Source organism: Giraffa tippelskirchi, chromosome 10, assembly GCF_054371585.1.
Source record: "Giraffa tippelskirchi isolate mGirTip1 chromosome 10, T2T-mGirTip1v1.2.pri, whole genome shotgun sequence".
NCBI lineage: Eukaryota > Metazoa > Chordata > Mammalia > Artiodactyla > Giraffidae > Giraffa > Giraffa tippelskirchi.
Window position 1 is genome coordinate 92,692,710 of NC_137284.1, and position 22,658 is coordinate 92,715,367.

The 22,658-nt window shown below is 39.4% G+C and overlaps 1 protein-coding gene across 7 annotated transcripts in view; it reads right to left on the bottom strand.

The window, feature by feature from the left end:
* The window catches only part of PUS7 (pseudouridine synthase 7), a 52,595-nt gene that overhangs the window by 16,478 nt on the left and 13,459 nt on the right, over nucleotides 1-22,658 (bottom strand). For 6 of the 7 annotated variants that reach the window (XM_081535886.1, XM_081535882.1, XM_081535880.1 and 3 more), the window contains 3 exons: nucleotides 18,543-18,687; nucleotides 12,206-12,317; nucleotides 10,010-10,087 (listed from right to left, as the gene is read on the bottom strand). In XM_081535886.1, the coding sequence (XP_081392012.1) occupies nucleotides 10,010-10,087; nucleotides 12,206-12,317; nucleotides 18,543-18,687 (335 nt within the window). Of the gene's footprint in view, nucleotides 1-10,009; nucleotides 10,088-12,205; nucleotides 12,318-13,761; nucleotides 13,780-18,542; nucleotides 18,688-22,658 lie in introns of all 7 variants that reach the window. The other variant, XM_081535883.1, reaches the window with a different exon arrangement.

A 22,658-nucleotide genomic window follows, 5' to 3' on the forward strand; every position in this document is an offset into this window, starting at 1 on the left:
GAGTGACATGACACTCACGTCTGAGTGACTGAGCAACAAAAAAAAGGACTCCCATATTTTGGTGGGAGTGTCACGCAGGTGATGCTATGGCCTTTTCAGTGTATCACAGCAAAATGGTACCTCTCTCTCCTTTTCCTTTTTACATTTTTAACCTGCGGGGTGCCATTTTAAAAATTCTGTGACTATCATGTTTCCCCACTGCCTTTCATCCAATTGTTTAGGTACCCAAGGATAACTGTTGGCTGGCGCAAATATTACTGTGTTGACTGTGAAAGAGTGTTTTTTTAAACCTACCATTCCTCCTATATCAGTTGACATTCTACAAATATGGACTAGATAGTAAAATTTTAATTAAGAGTTTTTAAAAATAGCTCTGGGATCTAAGGTTTACTTAGAAAGGCTGCTCCTAGTTGGAGATTACTTTTTTAAACAGTATCCCCAGGTGTAAGTAGAGTGCCTTTTTTTTTTTTTAACTTTTTATTTTGTATTGGAGTACAGCCGATTAACAAACAATGTAGTGCTTTTACACTTGTTCAGTTGTTGTTTCAGAGTAAAAAGGATACTTTTTCTTCTGTTTCATTTTGGCTTACAGTAGTGATGTGTCTCATTTACAGCAGTGCTGGCCTCCATGCAATCATTAATACACTAATCTTCACCACTGGTCTTTTACAAAAGTTTACACTGGCTGCAGCAAAAAAGGAAAGAACTCCGGGCACTGGGGTTCCAGGGCTTTGACTGGGAGTTTCTGTTTACTCTCCCCAGTCAACTGCTGATGCCAAAAGTGGCTCATTTAGAAAGGAGGGGGATGAGGTCATGCTTTCTCTCCCGGCTTTAAATTATGGACTCTCTTCATCCCAGGCAACAAGGAGACTAAGGAAAGAAGAGGGGAAAGTTTTTCACACAGAAGCCAGTAACTGCATCAGCTGCTGCTCAGTGGCTTTGGTTCTGCATTTTAAATTAACAGTATCACATGTTTCTTTTTGACTTTTTTTTTTTTAAAGGTAGATTATGGAGTATAAACACTACATCAAAGACTTGGCCACAAAAAATAAATATTCACAAATTCACTAGCTCAGAACATCTTTCCTCTGCTGATTTTAAATGCTACTTTGATTACACACTAACTGTGGACATATCTGGGTCTGTAATTATTCTAATTCTACCCATTTATGTGTAAGTATCACACTGCTTTAACTGCTATACTTCTATAACAGGTTTAAAATATACTGTGGCTAGACAATCACATGTAAAAAAATGAAATTAGAACAAATTTTCCAACATCATATACAAAAATAAACTCAAAAAGGATTAAAGAGCTAAATCTAAGACCAGATACTATAAAACTCCTAAAGGAAAACAGGCAGAACACAACTTGACAAAAATCACAGCAGTATTTTCATAAGTCTGTCTCCTAGAGTAATGGAAACAAAAGCAAAAATAAACAAATGGGATCTAATTAACCTTAAAAGCTTTTGCATAGCAAAGGAAACCATAAACAAAATAAAAAGACAATCTACAGACGGGGAAAAAAATATCTGCAAATAATACAAGCAACAATGATTTAATTTACAAAACATACAATTTATATAGCTCATTATCAAAAAACAAACAGTGCAATCAAAAATGAGCAGAAAAAAATAAATAAATTTTTTAAATGGGCAGAAGACCTAAACAGACATCTTTCCAAAAAGACATACAGATGGCCAACAGGCACATGAAAAGATGCTCAATAATGCTAATTATTAGATAAATGCAAATCAAAATTACTGTAAGGTACCATCTCACACTGGTCAGAATGGCCATCATTAAAAAGCCTACAAATAGGGCTTCCCTGGTGGCTCAATGGTGAAGAATCTGCCTGTCAATGCAGGAGACATGGGTTCGATTCCCGGTCCAGGAAGACCCCATATGCCTCAGAGCAACAAAGCCTGTGCGTGCAACAACTGCTGAGCCTGAGCTGCAACTACTGAAGCCTGTGCACCCTACAGCCCATGCTCTGCAACAAGAGAAGCCACCACAGTGAGAAGGCCATGCACTGCAACTAGAGAGGAGCCCTGCTCACTACAACTAGAGAAAGCCTGCACAAAAACAAATACCCAGCACGGTCAAATACATTAAAAAAAAAAAATTTACGAATAATAAATGTTGGAGATGGTGTGGAAAAAAGAGAACTCTGTGCACTGTTGGTAGGAACGTAAATTGGCACAGCCACTATGGAGAACAGCATGGACATTCCTCAAAAACTAGTAACAGAGTTGCCACATGATCCAGCAATCTCAGTCTTGGGCACACACCCAGAAGAGAGGAAAACTCTAATTCAAAAAGATACATGCACCCCAATGTTCATAGCAGCACTATTTACAGTCCTAGTCAAGACATGGAAACAACCTGAATGCTCATCTAGAGATGAACGGCTAAAGAAGATGTGGCATATATATACAATAGAATATTACTCAGCCATAAAAGAATGAAATAATGCCAGCTGCAGCAACATGATGGACCTGGAGATGATTATCCTAAGGAAAGTAAGTCAAAGACAAATATATGATATCACTTACATGTGGTTAAAAAAAAAAAAAAAAGGAACTTGTTTACAAAACAGAAACAGATGCACAGAGAAAAACAAACATGGTTACCAAAGGGAAAAGACAGGAGGGAGGAATAAATTTGGAATGTGAGACTACCATATATACACTACTATATATAAAATAAACAAGTGTGTACTACATAGCACAGGGAACTATATTCATTATCTTGTAAAAACCAATAATGGAAAAGAATCTAAAAAAGAATATGTGTTTACATATAATACAAGAATAAAATCGACTTTGTCGTTCATCTGAAACAATGTAAGTCAATTGTACTTCAATAAAAATAAGTAAATTACTCTAAAAAAACCAGGTGATAAGTGAAAGAAATAGATTATTATAAATCCAGAAATATCTTAGGGTGGACAGTGTGGTAAAAAGGTTTTAGTAATCTAAATGTACAATTTACTCCAAAATCACCATGGGACTGTTTTAGTAAGAATACTTTTAAATGATATATATATATATATATATTTCATTATATATTTTGACACTAATCCCCCTTTATTCATCATTTCTTCCAGAGTTTTTATGGTTAGTTCTGACTCTTTCCCACATTATGATCAGCTTGATTAGTCTGAAACAATCTATTGGTATTTTCATTTAGTATCAGTATAAATGTACATATTTATTAAAGAACATTTGCATGTATCCAAGGACAGATTACAGCATTCACTTACTCAAGTTCTTTTACATCTATCAATAGCATTTCAAAGTTTTCTTCACAGAGAGATCTTACACTCTCCAGAAAATTTTTGTTTCTAGGTATGTTCTTTTCTTCACCTTCTTTTGTGTAAAAGAGTTTTTTCTGTTATAATTTCTAATAGGCTGTCATCTGAATACTGATTTTTGTACATACTCTTTCCTATCTTGTATAACTTTCAGTCAACTCCTTGAATGGAAACAATCATATGTCACTAACAAAACTGCAGTCTGGTCTCCTCCTAACTTTTACATCACTTATTTCCTAATTATTCTTTGTATTGCAGTATGCCAAGAACAAAGATAAGTAGTAGTAGTAATAGTGTGGTCATCTTCATTTTGTTCTCAGTTCTAATAAAATGCTCTAATACTTCATGGTTAAACAAGATATTTGGTTTTTCACTCGCACATTTTGCCATTTTAAAATATTTTCACATTTTCTTATGTTAGTATTCATCTTTCTCTACTTTAGCAAAGAGCATTTTAAAAAATCAGAAATAATCTAATATAGTAAAAAATAACCCATCAATTATAATTTACTTAGTCATTCATTTTATTTAAGACTTTTCAATTTGGGTCACCTGGGTTGTTGACAATTTTTTAAAGCTACAAATAACGCTACACAGTACATCACTGTGCCTCAGCAAGTGGTTTTAACTTTTTTTCTGAATTCAAGCTTCCTCTGAAGAGCTGAGGAACTACCAGAACAAAGGGTGTCTGAGCTCCACTTTGTTGACTACACTTCTCTCATTTTATGACTCTGGACTGCATGGTGTTTCTCAGAGTGGGCCCTTGAGCACATTTTTACTGGCTCTTGTTGCCAGGAGCCACATTCCAGCTTTGGCGGGAAGTAACTACTGGGGTTGGGAGGGTCTGGAGGTGGCTCTTGGGCCCTGGGCCTGCATGAGAGGCTATTCTGCCCCTAAGTGCCTGGTCTAGAGACCCAGGCCTGTATTTGGACTCAGACCATAATTACGGAAGCAGCCCCACAGGGGCCTGTGCAGCCTACCAAGTCCCAACATTACATGAAAAATTACTGGGGAAATTTTATCTTAGTTCTTCATTAAAAATACACTGCTACTGAGTTAAATTGTTTAAAATCCACCATATAATACCAGTTTGCCATTTCATCTCAGAGAATTCTTGTTCCCTTGCTGAAAATTTAGCCATATTCCCTGAAGACAATCAATTTCTTGATGCATTATCAATCAATTTGTTTCCTGGTTCAATATGTCCAGAAGCAGCCTGACCAAATTTCTTAAGGAAAGAAGATGTGTCACTGTCCACTAATTATTATAAAATGCAGGAAGCTAGCCAGAGAAGCAGGCAAAGCTCACATTCCATTACCCTCTCTCCTGGCCCTGAATGCCCTGTCCAACCCTAGTACCAAAAGGTGTGAAGTGGGTCTGTACCGGCTTGGGCCAGCTGTTGAGGGGAACCAGGTCCTTGACTTTAGATATACGGAGATGACAGTAGAACCACAGGGCATCAATTAATCCAGAAACAGTATCCCAACGAGTCCAGGAAGCAGAGGATCAGGATGAACAGTGGGAGGAAAGAGAGGACAGAACCCCTCTTCAGTCAGTAACTATTGCTATAGAAATGAACAGGAAATTTAAGAGTCAGAGGGAAGAAGGAATCAGATAGGCAGCTTGGCAGTTCTGGAAAGAGATTAGGGAGACAGCTTCCCAACAGCCATGATAGACAGCTTTGTTCTTTTTTTTTTTTCAATAAAGTTGAGCTAAAATGAACGTAACAAAAAACTTATCATTTTTTTTTATAAATTAATTTATTTATTTTAGTTGGGGGCTAATTACTTTACAATATTGTAATAGTTTTTGCCATACATTGACATGAATCAGCCATGGGTTTACATGTGTAAAACTTATCATTTTAAGCATTATAAAGTGTACAATTCGGGGGGTTTTGGTATATTCACAATGTTGTGCAACTGTCACCATTATCTAATTCCAGAATATTTCCATCACTCCCAAAAGAAACCCTACACCTATGAAGCCCCTTCCCTTTCTCTGTGACCCCAGCAACCACTAACCCATTTTGTCTTTACAGATCTCCCTATCTGGGACATTTCATACAGATATAATTACATAATATGTGGTCCTTTGTGTATGACTCCCCTTACTTAGCTTACATAATGTTTTTTAAGATTCATTCGTGTTGTAGTATGTATCAGGGCTTCCCTGGTGGCTCAGTCAATAAAGAATCTGCCTGCAGTGCAGGAGACCTGGGTTAGATCCTTGGGTTGGGAAGATCCCCTAGAGAAGGAAATGGCAAACCACTTCAGTACCCTTGCCTGGAAAATCCCATAGACAGAGGAGCCTGGTAGGCTGCAGTCCATGAGGTAGCAAAGAGTTGGGCACCACTGAGCAACTAACACATGTACTTCATTCTTTGTCATGGCTGAATCATATTCTACAGTTGATTTTTGAATACACAAAAACATGTATTTGTGAATCCCACTAGCACAGCAGAAAGCAAGAGAACACTCAGTTCTTGCTGGTGTGGGTGCTCCTTGAGAACTGATGGGATGAAGTTGACAATACCTTTCATGATACTGTTCACAGTTTTAATTTTGATGATCCTGGATCAAGCTCTTTGGTTGTAAATTCATAGCAATCCTATGAGTAACTTGGGAATACCAAAATCTCACTTTTAAATACCAGGAGCCAACCTAAGCGGCATGTTGCACAAAATGCTTTTATTAACAAAGCCAGGGAAATACTGGCCCAGGCTCAGAAAGGAGACTGGCAGGAAGAGGCAGGAAGAGAAACAAATCATGCTGTATGAGGCTGTTCCTGCTTGAGATCCTGTGAAAACTACTAGGTGACTTTGGAGAGTTATATGAAGCTGAAAAGCTGCTTATCCCAAACACTGATCAATTCAGCAGTAATTAAAATCCTTGCGTGGCAGAGTGGGTTTATCCTGTCTACCAGTTCTCACGGGAAAGGCCAATCCACTCGGCCCCACATACCCATTAAGCAAACGAAGGGTGTAGCCTGCATCCGTGAGATAAGTGCTATGTGCTTTCCAAAGGCCACCGTTTAGGTGTTTAATATGGTTTCTTACTAAGTCAACAGGAAGACGATAAAGGCAGCAAAGGTCTATGAAGACAGAGTCGCAGTGTGATCAAGTATGACACCTGGTGGCTGACTAAGAAGAGAAATAAGTATACCTTCATTCTTTGAAGAGGTCACATCATAAAATGAAATACAAAATAAGGAGATGCCCTGTTTTGACCCTCAATATTAGTAAATATCTTTTTTTTAAGATTAAAAGGTGTCAGGGAGGATTCTGAAGAAGAATAAAGGTGATAAACTGGTACCACCTTTCTAGAGGTCAATTAAACTCTGGATCAAAAACCTAACACCTAGAATTTCAAATTCTGCTGCTAAGTGTATCTTTTTTTTTTTTTTTGCTAAGCTTATCTTAATGAAGTTATCACAGATGTATGCCAAGATTTAGCTACCAATATGTCCATCATGGAACTGCTTATAATAGCAAGAAATGGGAAACCATGTAAAATTAAAAAATAGAGTAACAGCTCATAAATTAGGATACACTGGAAAAGACCCTGATGCTGGGAAAGACTGAGGGCAAGAGGAAGAAGGGGGTGACAGAGGATGAGATGGTTGGACAGTATCACAGACTCAATGGGCGTGAGTTTGAGCAAACTCCGGGAGACAATGAAGGAAAGGGAAGCCTGGTGTGCTGCGGATCATGGGGTCGCAAACAGTTGGACATGACTTAGCGACTGAAGAACAACGACATATATTTAAATATCTTTTGCTACACGCTAACAGGGAAAGATGTACATCATTTACTGTTTGCAAGAAAAAACACACTTTAGTTTATAAGGAAAAAAAAGTCTTCCACAAAAAATACATCAAGCCATGAACAAGGCAATCTGAAAAAGTACAACTGTGGTAGTACTTTCACTTTCTACCTTATGTTTTCTGCGTTGAAAACAAAACAAATGAATCTATCTTTAAATTTAGGTGGAGAAATTCAGAGCCAGCTGGCCAGAAAGCACAGGAGTTGACTACAATGATATTTCAGACACCAAAGAGAAGGCAAGAACCCTCTCTGCCCCATATCGAGTATGGGGAAGGCTGACCCCTTGAGCCACTGCCAGTCCCCTGTTCTCAGGAGCTGCTGACCAGCCCATCACCCACAGAGGCTATTTCAAATCTTCCCAGTCTTTTCAAGTTCCCTTTCCCACTCCCATCCCCTTCAGTCTCAGCAGATGACCCCACATTCCACGCGTCTCAGGAACAAAGAGACCAGGGCAACAGGTGGGAGCGCCAGCATCTTCAGGTGTCACTCCCGCTCTGTCCCAGACACGGCACCATGCACACCACTGCTAGTGAAGTCGTATCGTAGAGAGCGGATGTTCTCGACCTGCCTTTATGCCTTTACCACGACCTCATGCCCAGGGTTCAAGGTCAAGGAAGAGAAGGGCTGGAAAATCCATTAGGATGCAATTGGGAACTCAATCCTGACACTATCTCAAATGAATCAGAAGGCAGGAAGGGAGCCAAATGGCAGGGGACTGTGGGGTGAAGAGGAGGTGCCACCTTAACTTCTTTATGAAAAGACAGGGGAATTACAAGCACACATATGCCTTTATTTTAAGTGGGGATAGCAAGCACAGATGACTTTAGAATTATCAAGTTGGTAAACTAAAATGCCAGACTGGATGAGTTATAAGCTGGGAACAAGACAGGCAGGAGAAACATCAACAACCTCAGATATGAGGATGATACCACGCTAATGGCAGAAAGCAAAGAGGAAATAAAGAGCCTCTTGCTGAGGGGGAAGGAGGACAGTAAAAGAGCTGGCTTAAAACTAAATATTAAAAAAACTAAGATCATGGCATCCAGCCGCAGCACTTCATGGCAAATAGAAGGGGAAAGGGCGGAAGCGAAAGTGACCAATTTCCTCTTCTTGGGCTCTAAAATCACTGTGGACAGTGATTGCAGCCATGAAATCAGAAGACTATTGCTTCTTGGCAGAAAAGCAATGACAAACCTAGATAGTGTGTTGAAAAGCAGAGACATTACTCTGCTGACAAAGGTCTGTACAGACAAGGTTTTGGTCTTCCCAGGGGTCACATATGGTTGTGAGAGTTGAACAGTAAAGGCAGAACGCCAAAGAATCGATGCCTTCAAACTGTGGTGCTGAAGAAGACTCCTGAAAATCCCCTGGAGAGCAAGGAGATCAAACCAGTCAATCCTAAAGGAAATCAACCCTGAATACTCATTGGAAGGACTGATGCTGAAGCTGAAGCTCCAGTATTCTGGTCACCTGATGAGAACAGCCGACTCATTAGAAAAGTCCCTGATGCTGGGAAAGATTGAGGGAAGAAGGAGAAGAGGGCGTCGGAGGAAGAGATGGCTGAATGGCATCACTGATGCAACAGACATAAACTAGGGAAAACTTCAGGAGATGGTGAGGGACAGGGAGGCCTGGTGTGCCGCAGTCCATGGAGTCACAAAGAGTCAGACAGGACTGGATGACTGAACAACAATAAACTGTACATATGCAAAATGTACAAGTTTTAACACGTGAATAAGCCTGTGAAACCATCACCGCACTCATGACAACAAGCATCTGCAACCCCCATTTCCTCCTGCCCCGTTACTTCTCCTTTCCACCACCCCCCACCTCAGAGGTACGTAAGCATGGACACCTGAGCCTGTCTGACCGCCCAGCCTTCTAGAATCGAGGATGGACACCTGAGTCTGTCTGACCACCTGTCCTTCTAGAATCTAGACCAGTGGTTCTCAACCAGGGCTATTCTGCTCTTCAAGAGACATTTAGCAAGGTCTGGAGACATTTTTGTCTGTCACAGTGCTGACATGAATGGGAGAAAGTTACTGAAATCCGGTGGTAGAGAGAGACCAGGGCTGCTGCTGAACGTCCTAGAGTGCACAGTATGGCCCCTTCAATAAAGAATTATCCAGCCCAAAGTGTCAGCAGTGAAGAGGCAGAGAAAGCCCAGTCTAGATTAAAACTCGAGCATCTAGGGAATTCCGTGGTGGTCCAATGGTTAGACTCCACATTTCCACTGCTGAGGTCTTGGGTTTGGTCCCTGGTTGGGGAACTAGGATCTCACAAGCCGAGTGGCACAGCCAAACTACACAAAGAAAAAACCCTCGAGCATCCCATTTTCTGTGAAAGCCTCCCTGGCCTGCCCCCCACAATGAGTGCCATACTTTGTTATCAGGTCTACCCTAACACCCCAAATACACTTCTATTTTAGCATTTATATCACTGTGTGTAAATTCTGATTTACCTGTCTGCTCCATTATAATTACTTCTAAAGCAAAGACCACCTTTTTCCTCTATAGATCTTCAGTGTATAACAAAAGAGCTCATTCACTGTTTTGTAATTAAATTCTAAATAACTTACATTTAACAATCAGTGAATAAGAGACAAAAGAGAAAGAAGCACATATTCTCTTGGTTCTACCACACAAATCCTTTAAAAATGACATAAGCAATACGAGCTTGCTGCGAAAATATTAGGGAATGCAGATAAGCAAGAAGAAAAGAAACAAATAGAAAAGCAGTTTTTTGAATAGAAGGAGGCACCATCTAAAGACGGAAGAGGTAAACCCCAGAAAGCAAATCATCGAACTTGGAAATACAGTGCTAGGATTTTTACAGAACGAACCCCAGTACGTACTCCTACTTACTTGAGAACAGCAACCTCCTGAACGGTTATGGCCCTTTTATCTTTGGTCCCCATGTAGGAGAATATGTTTGGCTTGACTCTGATGAGACAAAAGCAAAACCACATGAAGTCGTATACTGTTAGGAAATCACGCTTCTCATAATTTAAGATTTAAAATAAATATACTTAAAATAGTAAATATTTATTTAAAAAATATTTTATATATATATATAAATATATATGTAAATATATATTTATTTAAAAATATATCCAGGAAAACATAAATTAGTGTTTCTTAAAAGCTAAGAAACTAAATGATGCCCGGACAACTCCCTCCTCATCTCTGTGTGACTTGGAATGTGTCAGAAAAGGAAGTAATGCACTTCCTGCTGATTTCATGCAATTCATATAATTACATAACTGTGAAGGTAAAGAACTATCCATCCTAGATGTATCATGTATCACTTCAAAAATTTTGTATTTTCAATTTCCAAAAGTTAATAGTTATATGAATTTTCCATAAATACATGCTATTTCTTTATATAAAGCCAAATGCTACAACAAGGATCAGAATAGTTTTAATACGAAGATACAAGTAAGCTAGATAACTAAGAAGAATTTAATAAAAACTGCTCCACATGAATAGGAGAGAAACGGGGAGGATTTCTTGAACTCTGAGCAATCCAGATCTCAGAGGAGCTCTCTTCCCAACCGTTTACTCTTACATCGGAATTGTCTTCTCCCTGGGGTTCAGGGACAGACAAGGCAGGAGAGAAAGCTAGCAGTAAATAAAATGTTGCTTTATTAGGTACTGTGTCCTATGGGATGAACCGTGCTCCCCTAAAGTTTCTGTGTTGAGGCTGACTCCCGGTAGCTCCAAACCCAACAGGATTTGGAGCCAGAGCCATAAAAGAGGTTATTAAGTTAAAACGAGGCCCTCATTCAATTAGACTTGTGTCCTAGTATAAGAAGAGGAAATCTGGACTCACAGAGGACTCTGGGACACACACACTCAGAGGCAAGACCATGGGAGGGCACAGAGGAGGTGGCCACCTGCAAGCCAAGGAAAGGCCTCAGCAAACAACCAAACCTGCCAGCACCCTCAGCTTGGGGCTTCTAGCCACCACAACTGAGGAAAACGAATGGCTGTTATTAAAGCCACTCACTTCTTGTTAAGGCAGTCAGAACTAACACAGTATGTACTATGTTTAAACCAGGTTAAATACATATCAGAAAGTATATTTCCATTGTGTACAGATTTGCTCTGGTACCTGAATCCGTTTCTGAAAATAAAACGGCAACCTGGCCCATCCTCAGAGACCCAAATTCTATTGCATTTGCATTCCTATGAGAAAATCTGACTGGTCTCAGGTTTCCAATCCAGTTGATCTCTAGGAGTTAAGAACTCAGATTTAGCAGCAGACCTCTGCAACCACATCAAAGTATGAGTTTTCAGGAGAGACAGTTAATTTTTCTTTTTTTTCCTAAATATTTATTTTTGGCTGTGCTGGGTCTTCATTGCTGCAAGTGGGCTTTCTCTAGATGCTGCGAACAGGGGCTACTTTCTAGCTGTGGTGTGCAGGCTTCTGACTGCAGTGACTTCTCTTACTGCAGAGCATGGGCTCTAGGGCATGTGGGCTTCAGTAGCTGCAGCACTCAGGCTCAGAAGTTGCAGCTCCTGGGCTCTAGAGCACAGGCTCAATAGTTGAGGTTGAGGTGCAGGGGCTTAGTTGCTCTGTGGCATGTGGGATCTTCCTGGACCAGGGATCAAACCCACGTCCCCTACACTGGCAGGTGGATTCTTAAACCACTGGATCAGCAGGGAAGTCCAGCTAATTTTTACTGTAGCTGGATGGACTAGTAACTCTCTACTGCATGTAACCATTTACTTAGAGAATTGTCATTTTGAATCACTGACCATATGCAAGGAGGTTAAAAAAAATTAATTCAACTATTGTCTACAAAAACTAAAATTGGGAATTCCCTGGCAGTCCAGTGGTTAGGACTCAGGACTTTCACTGCTGTGGCCCAGTTTCAATCCCTAGTTGGGGGACTAGAATCCCACAAGCCACAGCCAAAACAATTTAAAAAACTGTAATTGAGAGGTACATTTGCTACCTGTTTGCCTATTTTCCCATTCCCTTCTCATCAGCATGCAAAGAAAAAAAAAATGTTTCTGTGTTTTGATTTTGCATAGGCCCAAGAACAAGATACTAACCTTAAATATTTGGACAATAGATTAATAGCATCCATGGTGTCTTTGTTTTCCTTGTACAGTACAAAGTGACAGTAACTTCCCCTAGATTTTGGCCAAGAATGTTTCCTTGGATCTTAAAAACAAAAAAAAGTTAAATGTTATGTACACCATAATAAACATTAGCTGAGTTTTTCCTCATGAAACTCTACAAGATCATTTTTGCTAGAGAATCCTTGAACGAGAAATCAGATCCAGACTGACAAGAAACACAGGTTAAATGGTTATAGTTGTGTGGACCACTGGCATTATTAAACTTTCTGATTGCATACTTATCTGTCTCTATTTGAAATCAAAAGTGAGAAGTTCTGGTCATACGACAAGTGATTAAACCTAATGAGCGATCTTCACACAGAGAAACACAGAGAAGTCCAACCATCCCCTGGTTTAGTTGATAAGCAGGTGTCTGAAAGGGGGTCAACGGGCTCTCCAGAATGTATGCAGGCCAGGGGGGCACCAGAAGTCATGAAGGAACCCACAAACCTTGCCTTGCCTTGCCAGTTAGGTGTTCCCACAACAAGCTGGTCATTTTGGCAGGGATGGGGGTACAGTTTGTGAGGAACTGGCTTGGTGACACGGTGAGACTTTCTAAAGGCCACTTCTGTCACAGAAGTTTAGTTAACACTAGATCATTTACAAAGGTCTCCAGACAGAGAGAGCAGCTGGCATTCAATACCTAATTGTCAATCTTTGGGCAAGAGGAGACTTTAAAAATTAAAAGTCTGAGCCATTGCTACTTCAACTGCTCAACTTTTTAGAAACTGACAAACATTTCAAGACTTTGGAGAATCTGACTTCACAGCTGTTCTTTTAAACATTTAAATTATACTACCAGAAACATCTATTCAAACAACATTAAGATTTAGACTTCATTGCTGAAAGGTGTTCTGAAAAATCAACACTTTGGGAAAAATGTGTAAGCCACAACTGCACTTCCCAGATGTTGTACAAGAATGTCCATGAGTCTCATGTGACACACAGATGCAGCTGCTATTGACAATGCATCTAACTCACTTCATTTCTGTAACCCGTTGAAAGAAACAGACTGTGAAAAAGTATTTCACACAATCCCTAGAAAAGTCTTTGTCTTTTAGAAATGTTCCTTTTTCTTTGTGCATAAAATAACCCTTTAGCATCAACTCATGAATTCTGCATCTTTAGAGACACAACAAACTTCTGGTACTAAAGTTACTTACACACCTGCCTTTGCCAAGGCAAAAAGCGTTGCTTGACAGGTTAGTTATGTAAGCTACAATGTATAGAACAACCTCATCAATAAGCCATTTGGAAAACTGCCACAGCATGTATGCTTAAAGTATTACAGAAAAAGCACTGCAAGTATTTCTTTGGTTCTTGGTGTGAATTCCTTACAACTCATCCTCAGGAAATTGTGAACAGGGATACTATTTTTGGTTTTCCTTCCAGCTCCCTCCATTTAAGCAAAGTTGTCTATACTTAGTACTTGTGACAAAAATCATTGGCATTTCATTTTACCTACATGAAACGCCAACCGCTCTTACCTGCTGCAGTTCTGACCTCTGTCCAAATGCACAGCATAAAGAGCACAAGAGAGCAGTATTTAATTTATAATAACATTAAAGTGCTTTAGAAGTGAACATGCAAATGATCGCATGGGAAGTTGCTACCGAGGAACTCCTACAGCATCTGGTGGTTATGTGGTGGGTTGACAGTGACTTAGACATTAACAATGGAATGTCGCAGAGGCAAACAGTGAACAAGCAGAAAACTCACCGACAGGTTCAAGCCTCCCTGTCTCAATGGCCTTACAGTGGCCTGTTCATTGATCCTCAAAGCTGCACTGTCTGTGCCCACAGGACATAGCAAAAGGTGTGAGACTGGATGCAAAACGCCTCCCCATCCAGAGATTTGTTTTCTTAAACATGGGAGGACGTGTACCAGAACACTATTCGTAATTATCTTTTGGTTGTTGAGGCTGCAAGTGATGACTGTTTTGTATTGTGCTTTTCTGTGTTCATGAATTTTCTGCACTGATTTTTTTATTTAAAAAAAATGCAGAAATTATGGAAAACACTTTTCAAACCAATAGATAAAAAGAGGTTGAAGAGACATCCGTCGAATGCAATGTTCTGACCTTGTCTGTATCATGATTTAAACGAGTCCTCTGTATGCAAAAGGCATTTCTGAGACAATCAGGGAAAAAACTGAACATGCACTGGGTATGAAATATTAAGAAATTATTCCTGATTTTGTCAGGAGGTGATACTAGTTTAGGGCTTTAGTCCTTTACTATCAGATACATGCTGAAGTATTTATGTGTGAAATGAAGTACTACATACGATTTTCTTTAAAAACACCTCAACAAGGGAAAAAAAGTGGGAGGAATAGATTCAACAATAAAATGTTAATAACACTGAAGATGGTTGATGGGTACACAGGGGTTCAATATACTACTTCCTTTACTTGTCTCCATGTTTGAAAATGTACATAATAAAAAGTTAAAAAAATATTTGTGATAAAAGCTGATGAAGTGTAAGCTACATTTTCCTCTGACTACCCATTTGGTACATTTAGTGACAAGAAACAAATGAAACCACAAGACTAAAATACTAAGTGCTCTTACACCTTACAAGAAACCATGACAACCGATATGAGTTTGGCTCACAAACATGCATCTTATTAGCAAATCCAAGCAGTGAGCATGCATTCAATTATCTCCTCTGTAAATAACATACAAGGATTCTTTTTCCAAGTGCACTCAGTACACAAACTGTTAATAAGCATATGTATTGATTAACTGGAAATGTTTTGAAAAATGAAAAATCAGTGAGTCTCAACTTCCTTTGGGCGATTTGTTTGACTTTATAGAACTCCAAATCCTTGGAATGTTAGGTAGCAATTTAAGTGAATTTAAAATAACTTTCACATATTTTTGAGACACGCTGATTTAAAATGCGAAAGCAACGAATTCTCAGGCTAGGAAGCAACCTTCTGATGGTCTGATACTGCAGCCCCAGGGAGAGGAGAAACAGAATCCAGATAAAAAAAGAAAACTACATTCAGGAAGATTCACATATTGAGCAGAGATCCACATGAATAAAGAAGGAAAAACGTTTGCAGCTCAAGAAAGACGACAAGATGGGTAGCATGCAGAACATTCTTTCCTTCTCATTCAAGACAATTTCCCCTGCTGCACCCTAGCACACCCACCCTGCAGCTTCCTCTGGGGTCCTGCTCTAGCCTCCATCACCCAGCTCCCTCTCCATCAGCTCTTCCCCTTCAATATATCAATATGCTCAGGGCTCTTGTATTTTAGTCAAACCTACGTCTCCCTCTCCTTAAGCATGTTCCTTTTCTTTGTCCTTCTTTTTATGGCGGATTTATTATCTTTCATCCTAACCTACTGTGTGAACTGGTTTCCAATCACTCCACTAAAACTGCTCTGGCAAAGACACCAATGATCCCCAAGATCCTAAAAATTGGTGGACGTGTTTCAGAGTTCTTATGTTGCTGGACCTGTCTGTAATATTTTCCATGGCTAACCACTCCATCACTGAAATCCCCTCTTCCTGTTGATTCCATAACACCAGTCTCTCCCAGAAAATGAACTTTTTATCTGTCTGACTCTTCCTCCTTAGTCTCTGCAGATTCCTAGATACAGGTGTGCCCCCTGGAAACCATTAATTTCACACAGAATGGAGCATCTCTACGGTGAAAAAAAAATTTTTTTTTAACTTAAATCTTTAAAAAGTTTTTTGGAGATGTACACTATTTATCTCAAAATATAAGTTAATTTACCTAAGTACATGGTCTATGATAATTATACAGTATTTTCAGAAAAATACCATAAGTATGCTTCGGTAGATAAATCAATGTGCCCTGTCTATCAGGTTGTATTAACACATCAAATAACATTAGGGTTAAAAGAGCTGGTATCGATAATCTGTGTTTGGCCACCATGATTTAGAATCTATCACACCGGCATTTTAGGCTGCGTGGCTCTATCTGAGGTTAAAAATGTTGCAAACCTGCTACATGGTGCCTGGCCCACCAATAACAATTTACGTCAGGGTTTGGTAGTGAGGCAGCTCAAAACATTCCAACTTAGCTTTGCAATGAGACTTTAAAAGCTAATCTGTTCAAATAGCAGGCGAAGTGCCCTAGGAGGACAAGCTGTCACTGTTTCTGGGTTCTGTCTGCATAGGCAAGAACTGCCGTCTCCAGACACCAGCTCTCCCTACGTCGCCAGTGTTGCTTACTTGAGGTGGCCCCCAGCTCGCAGGTGGGGGCCGGACCTGGAGACGCTCACGGGCTCTCCGGTGCCAGTTGGGCCTCTGAGGCAGTGGTAGAGAACACGCAGAGAGCAGGCCTCTAGCCCACCTCTGAATAAACACCACAGCCCCTCAAGCACCAAAGGGCCAGATCTTCATCCACACACTGATTCAACTGGACTTGCCTTCATGCTTCTTTTTTATAGTGAGAAATTAATATTTTATTGAAAATGTGAGAAGGGAAAGGGGTGGTTCATGTCACACAGCTCAGTACCTCACTTGGAAAACCTTAAGGAAAGTTTTTATTTGGCGGGGAAAAAAGGAAGGTGTGGTGTGGTGTAAGCACAGAAAAGGTGGATAAACACAGAACATCAGAGATTCAGCACCACTCACTTGAGGGGCAAACTGCCAGCCACTGTGGCCTGCAAATACCAAGATCACAAAACTTGGCTGCCTCTAAGGAGGAGCAACCATTTCCAAGAAGAACCAGTCTGACAAACACAGGCTTTGCCTTCCCTTTTCCAGTCTGCTTCCTCAGGACCACCTGTCAGAACAAGACCCTGCCTCTTCCTCCTGCCTTTGCAAAAAGGCGGCTGACCGAAGAGGACTGCCTCTCTCCAAGGAACATCTCCGCAGCAGCCCTTCTCAACCTGGGTTCCTGGAGAGAATTAAGACTGAATGCAGCAAATCACCTATGTACAAATTCACCTTCTCTCCTCCACTGCTAGATAAGTTACCAGCTACATGCCCACTTGTGGGAGAATGGAAAAAACAAGAGTCACTCACGTCACTCCCCACTGGGCTTAAATCTCCCAGACAACCCCGGCTGCAGAACAGCTGTCAAGGTGATATTTTATACTGTCACTCAGTCATCAAAGAAACATATAGCACTCAAGCCATGAGCCTCTGAACTGAAAAGTGATTAACAACTCATGCCCTCAAGCAGTCCCAGAACACATCCTCTCACTGCCCTTTCTGGTTATCTGCTGTGAAGTGACCTCCAACCTCCACTTTCTTCTCCCTATTGCTCAAGGATTCTCACTTCTATATCACTATCCAGATCTACTGACTTGACGACATGATTTTCTCATGCACGGCTAAATCTTATTTCTGCTCCCATTTTTCTCACATCCTCTCCTTTCACTACAACCACAGTTATAGATAAGGCTTCATCCACTCACAGCATTATCCCAAGAGAATACTGACAAAGCACTGATGGTTTGAACAGTCTTCTGTTACATAACAATTGTGGAGTTTTACTCCAACAAATACATCTAGAAGTAACTCTTCACTAACAGGAGTCATCAATGGTAGGGGAGGAGGAGAGGAAACAATTTTTCCTTTTATAATTTTCATAAAAACTTTATCTACTGATCTGACAAATAAAAGAAGAAAAGTTATCATCCAATATTTCTTAAGGTTATATGCAAATAGTTATTTTCATGGTTGTAGAACATAGAACACAAATAAACAGGATTCACTGACAACATACCCACTTCAAATGAATGCTACTCAGTGAAACACGGGCTTGGGTGAAGGGGTGGTTTTCTATATATTCCATGTTTTTTATGTGTAGTCAACAAGGTACTCACGGTTGGAAAGCAGCGGCACTGTCAATATAGGGACTTTGCAGAATATGCCACTGGGAGAGGTGACAAGCAGTTTCTGTTCATCTGAAAGCTTTCTTACCCCCATTAGGAGGGACAGAAAGAGCAATATTCTTCTGTCTTCTTCTTGAATTACCACTCAGCCTGCTCTGCTCGTCAGGGAACGTATTAAATTACATAAGACTCTCTCTGGCACCACTATCATTACAGCAAATCCATACTCACATGTAAGACCTACTGCCCCCTTTACCAGACACATGATTGTGTGATTGTGATTGTGATTTCAGATGCAGGATTCCTCTAGCATCTGAAAGACTGTTCACTTTCTTTGAAGGAATGATATGGTCAATATCCTTCTCGGAACAACTGCAAAATGACCCTTGAGTGTGAACAGGCAGGGAGAATGAGGAGGCAGAAGAAACGCCAGGTCACAAGCCCACTTACTTGCCAGAGCCTTTTTTCCAGCTGCATGATAGGCTACTATATATTTCTTCCCCTCTCTGTCTTCTGTTTTTGTCTCTAATCCTGGAAACAGAGATTTAATCGCTTGATGGATGATGGTTCTTTTCTCTTTGGTGTCCTCAATAACCTATTAAAAACACAGATAATGATACTAATTTAACAAACAGTAAATAAAGGAAATAATACTAAAGAATTAGTAAAAACACTAATTATCTTAATAATGATATACAGTAATCAAAGTAGAAGGGTACAATTTCAGAAGTCTTTTTTTTTCTTTAGTTAATTATTTTTTTATTGAAGTATAGACCATTTACAATGTTTCAGGTGTAGAGGAAAGTGATTCAATTATACATATATAATCACAAGATACTGAATATAGATAGTTCCCTGTGGTATATGGTAGGTCCTTATTGTTTACTATACATATAGTAGTTTGTATCAGTTAATCCCAAATTCCTAATTTATTCTCCCCTCACCCCTTTCTCCTTTGGTAACCTTGAATTTGTTCTCTATATCTGTGCGTCCGTTTCTGTTTTGCAAATAATTCATGTGTATCATATTTTAGACTCTACATATAAGTGGCATCACATGGTATTTACCGTTCTCTATCTTACTTCCCTTAGTAGATCCCTCCATGTTGCATGTTATTTCATTCTTTTTTATAGCTAAGTAGGATCCCAGCATATATATGTACCACATCTTATTTACCTATTCATCTGTTGAATGATATTTAGGTGCCTTTCATATCAGAAATCTTTTAGACCTTTACAAATTGCAAATCATAAGAACCCATTTATTGAGTCTGTCCAGCTGCCAGGTACTGTTACCAATCATTTCACAATCACTGTCTTATTTAATCCCCATCAGTTCCCTATCAAGCCACCAGCACATTTATTTAGAGATGAGAAAAGTGAGGCTGAGAGAAGTTAAGATTATATATTTGGAGGGGAGCAGAGCCAGATGTGAATTCCTCACCCATCACAGACGCTGCCTTTCAGGGACTCAGCTAAACAATGAACACCTCAGGGCTCACAGATGGAAAAGCAAGAGAGCTGTGTGTTTGGGGATATCAGAAACTCGATTCCCTGAACAGTGCACTCTAATCTACTCCTGCGTCTAATGAACCCTGCCCTATACTGAGGAACTTCATAATGATAATCCAGTATATTTGTTTACTAAAAGAGAAAAATCTACATCAAGAAAATGTAAACTAACTAGTTATACAACTGTTTTTCAATTTCTGAATGTATCTTACAGTGAGAAATACATTTCATACCTGGATTCAGTATCCAGCAATATATATTAATATGTGATGGGTTTGTTGCTAAGTTGTGTCTGACTCTTACGACCTCATGGACTGTAGCCTGCTAGTCTCCTCTGTCCATGGGGTTCTCCAGGCAAGAATACTGGAGTGTGTTGCCATTTACTTCTCCAATATATTATTATGTATATGCACCTTATTAAAAATCTAAAAAAATGTACAGAACAGTACATAATCCTTATAATGTGCAATGCACTGTTATTTTCTAGTTCACTTCATTATGTTATAAAAATGTTGGTTAGCAAGAGCAGTTTCTCTGAAGAGGTAAACAAAAATCGACAAATCTCTGGCCAGGCATTCCAAATAAACAAAATAAGAAATTAAAAAGAAGAAATAATAACCAATAACACAGAAATACAGAAAACCATAAGAGAATATTGTGAACAACTATATGCCAATAAAGTTTCTTTGCCAATCTAGAAGAAATGGATGAGTTTCAAGAACATACAGTCCACCAAAACTGAATCAGGAAGAAACAGATAATTTGAACAGATGGAGCACTAGAAATGAAACAGAATCTGTAATAAAAAATACTCCCTGCAAACAAAGGTCCAAGACCAGATGGCTTCACTGGGGAATTCCATCAAGCATACAAAGAGAAACTTACACTGATCCTTCTCAAACTCGTAAGAGGAGGGAACAGTCTCAAAGTCATTTTAAGAAGCTATTATAGGCAATAGCACTTCACTCCAGTACTCTTGCCTGGAAAATCCCATGGACGGAGGAGCCTGGTAGGCTATAGCCCATGGGGTCGCAAAGAGTCGAACACGACTGAGCGACTTCACTTTCACTTTTCCCTTTCATGCACTGGAGGAAATGGCAACCCACTCCAGTATTCTTGCCTGGAGAATCCTAGGGACGGCGGAGCATGGTGAGCTGCCGTCTATGGGGTCGCACAGAGTCGGACACGACTGAAGCGACTTAGCAGCAGCAGCAGCATCCCATACCAAAACCAGACAAAGACACTATAAAGAAAAATATTATCTTTGATGTAAAAAATTTTAACAAAATATTAGCAAACTGAATCTAACAACACATAAAGATTATACACTATAATCCAGTTGGATTCATTCCAGGGTCACAAGGATGGCTCAACACATGCAAATCAATCAATGTGAGGGACTTTCCCTGGCAGTCCAGTTAAGACTCTGTGCTTCCACTGCAAGGGGCAGAGGTTTGATGTCTAGTAGGGAAACTAAGATCCCACATGCTATGGCCAAAAAAAAAAAAAAAAAAAAATTAATGTGACACATCGCATCAACAAAAGACAAAACCATATGATCATCTCAATAGATGCATAAAAAGTATTTGATAAAATTTAACATCCATTCATGATATAAACTCTTACCAAAGTGGGTATAGAATACAAACAAAAGCAAAACAAATGGAACCTAATCAAACTTACAAGCTTTTGAACAGCAAAGAGAATTATAAACAAAAATGAAGACAATCTACCAACTGGGAGAAAACATTTGCAAATGATGTGACTGACAACAGACTCACTTCCAAAATATAAACAGCTCATATAGCTCAATATAAAAACAAACAAACAAACAAAAAACCCAATCAAAAATTGGGCAGAAGATCCAAATGGCTATTTCTCCAAAGAAGATAATATAGGTGGCCAACAGACATGTGAAAAGATGCTCAACACTGCTAATTATTAGAGAAATGTAAATCAAAACTACAATGAGGTATCACCTCACACCAGTCAGAATGGTCATCATTAAAAAGTGTACAAATAAATGCTGCAAAAGGTATGGAGAAAAGGAAACACTCTTAAATGGTTGGTGGGAATGTAAACAGTGCAGGCACTATGGAAAATAATCTGAAGGTTCCTCAAGAAACTAAAAATAGAATTCCCATATGAACCAGCCATCCCACTCCTGGACATATATTTGGACAAAACTATAATTTGAAAAGATACATGTTCATGGCAGCACTATTTATAATAGCCAAGACATGAAAACAACCTAACTATCTATTGACAGGTGAATGGATAAAGATGAGGTATTTATACAACAGAATACTACTCAGTCATAAACAAGAATGAAATAATGCCATCTCCAGCAACATGGATGGACCTAGAGATACGTATATAAACGAAGTCAGAAAGAGAAAGACAGATAAAATATGATATACCTTGTATGTGGAGTCTAAAATATGATACAAATGAACTTATTTACAAAACAGAAACATACTGACAGACACAGAGAACAAACTAAAGGTAACCAAAGGAGAAAGAGGGTGGGAGAGGAATAAATTAGGAGTTTGTCATTAACAGATACAAACTACTATATACAAAAACATAAAAAACACGGTCCTACTGCATAGCACAGGGAACTAACATACTCAATATCTTATAATAAACCCTAATGGAGGGAATTCCCTGGCATCCAATGGTGAGGACTCCATGCTCCCACTGCAGTAGGCATGGGTTCAATCCCTGGATGGGGAAACTAAGATACCACAGGCCACAGTGAGGCCAAAAACAAACCCAGAAACAAACAAACCTAATGAGAAGGAATATGAAAAAAGAAAAAAAAAAAATATATATATATATATATATATAAAAACTGAATCACTTTGCTGTACACCAGAAAATAACACAACACTGCAATTAAAAAATAATAATGTTGGTTAAGATACAGTACACTAATTTCATGACCCACTGATGGACTGTAACCTGCAAGCTAATAAGATGTAATATAACTACTACTAGCTCAACCTAAGAATATTCTAGCAAAATAAAAAATATAAATGAATATGTATCTAAA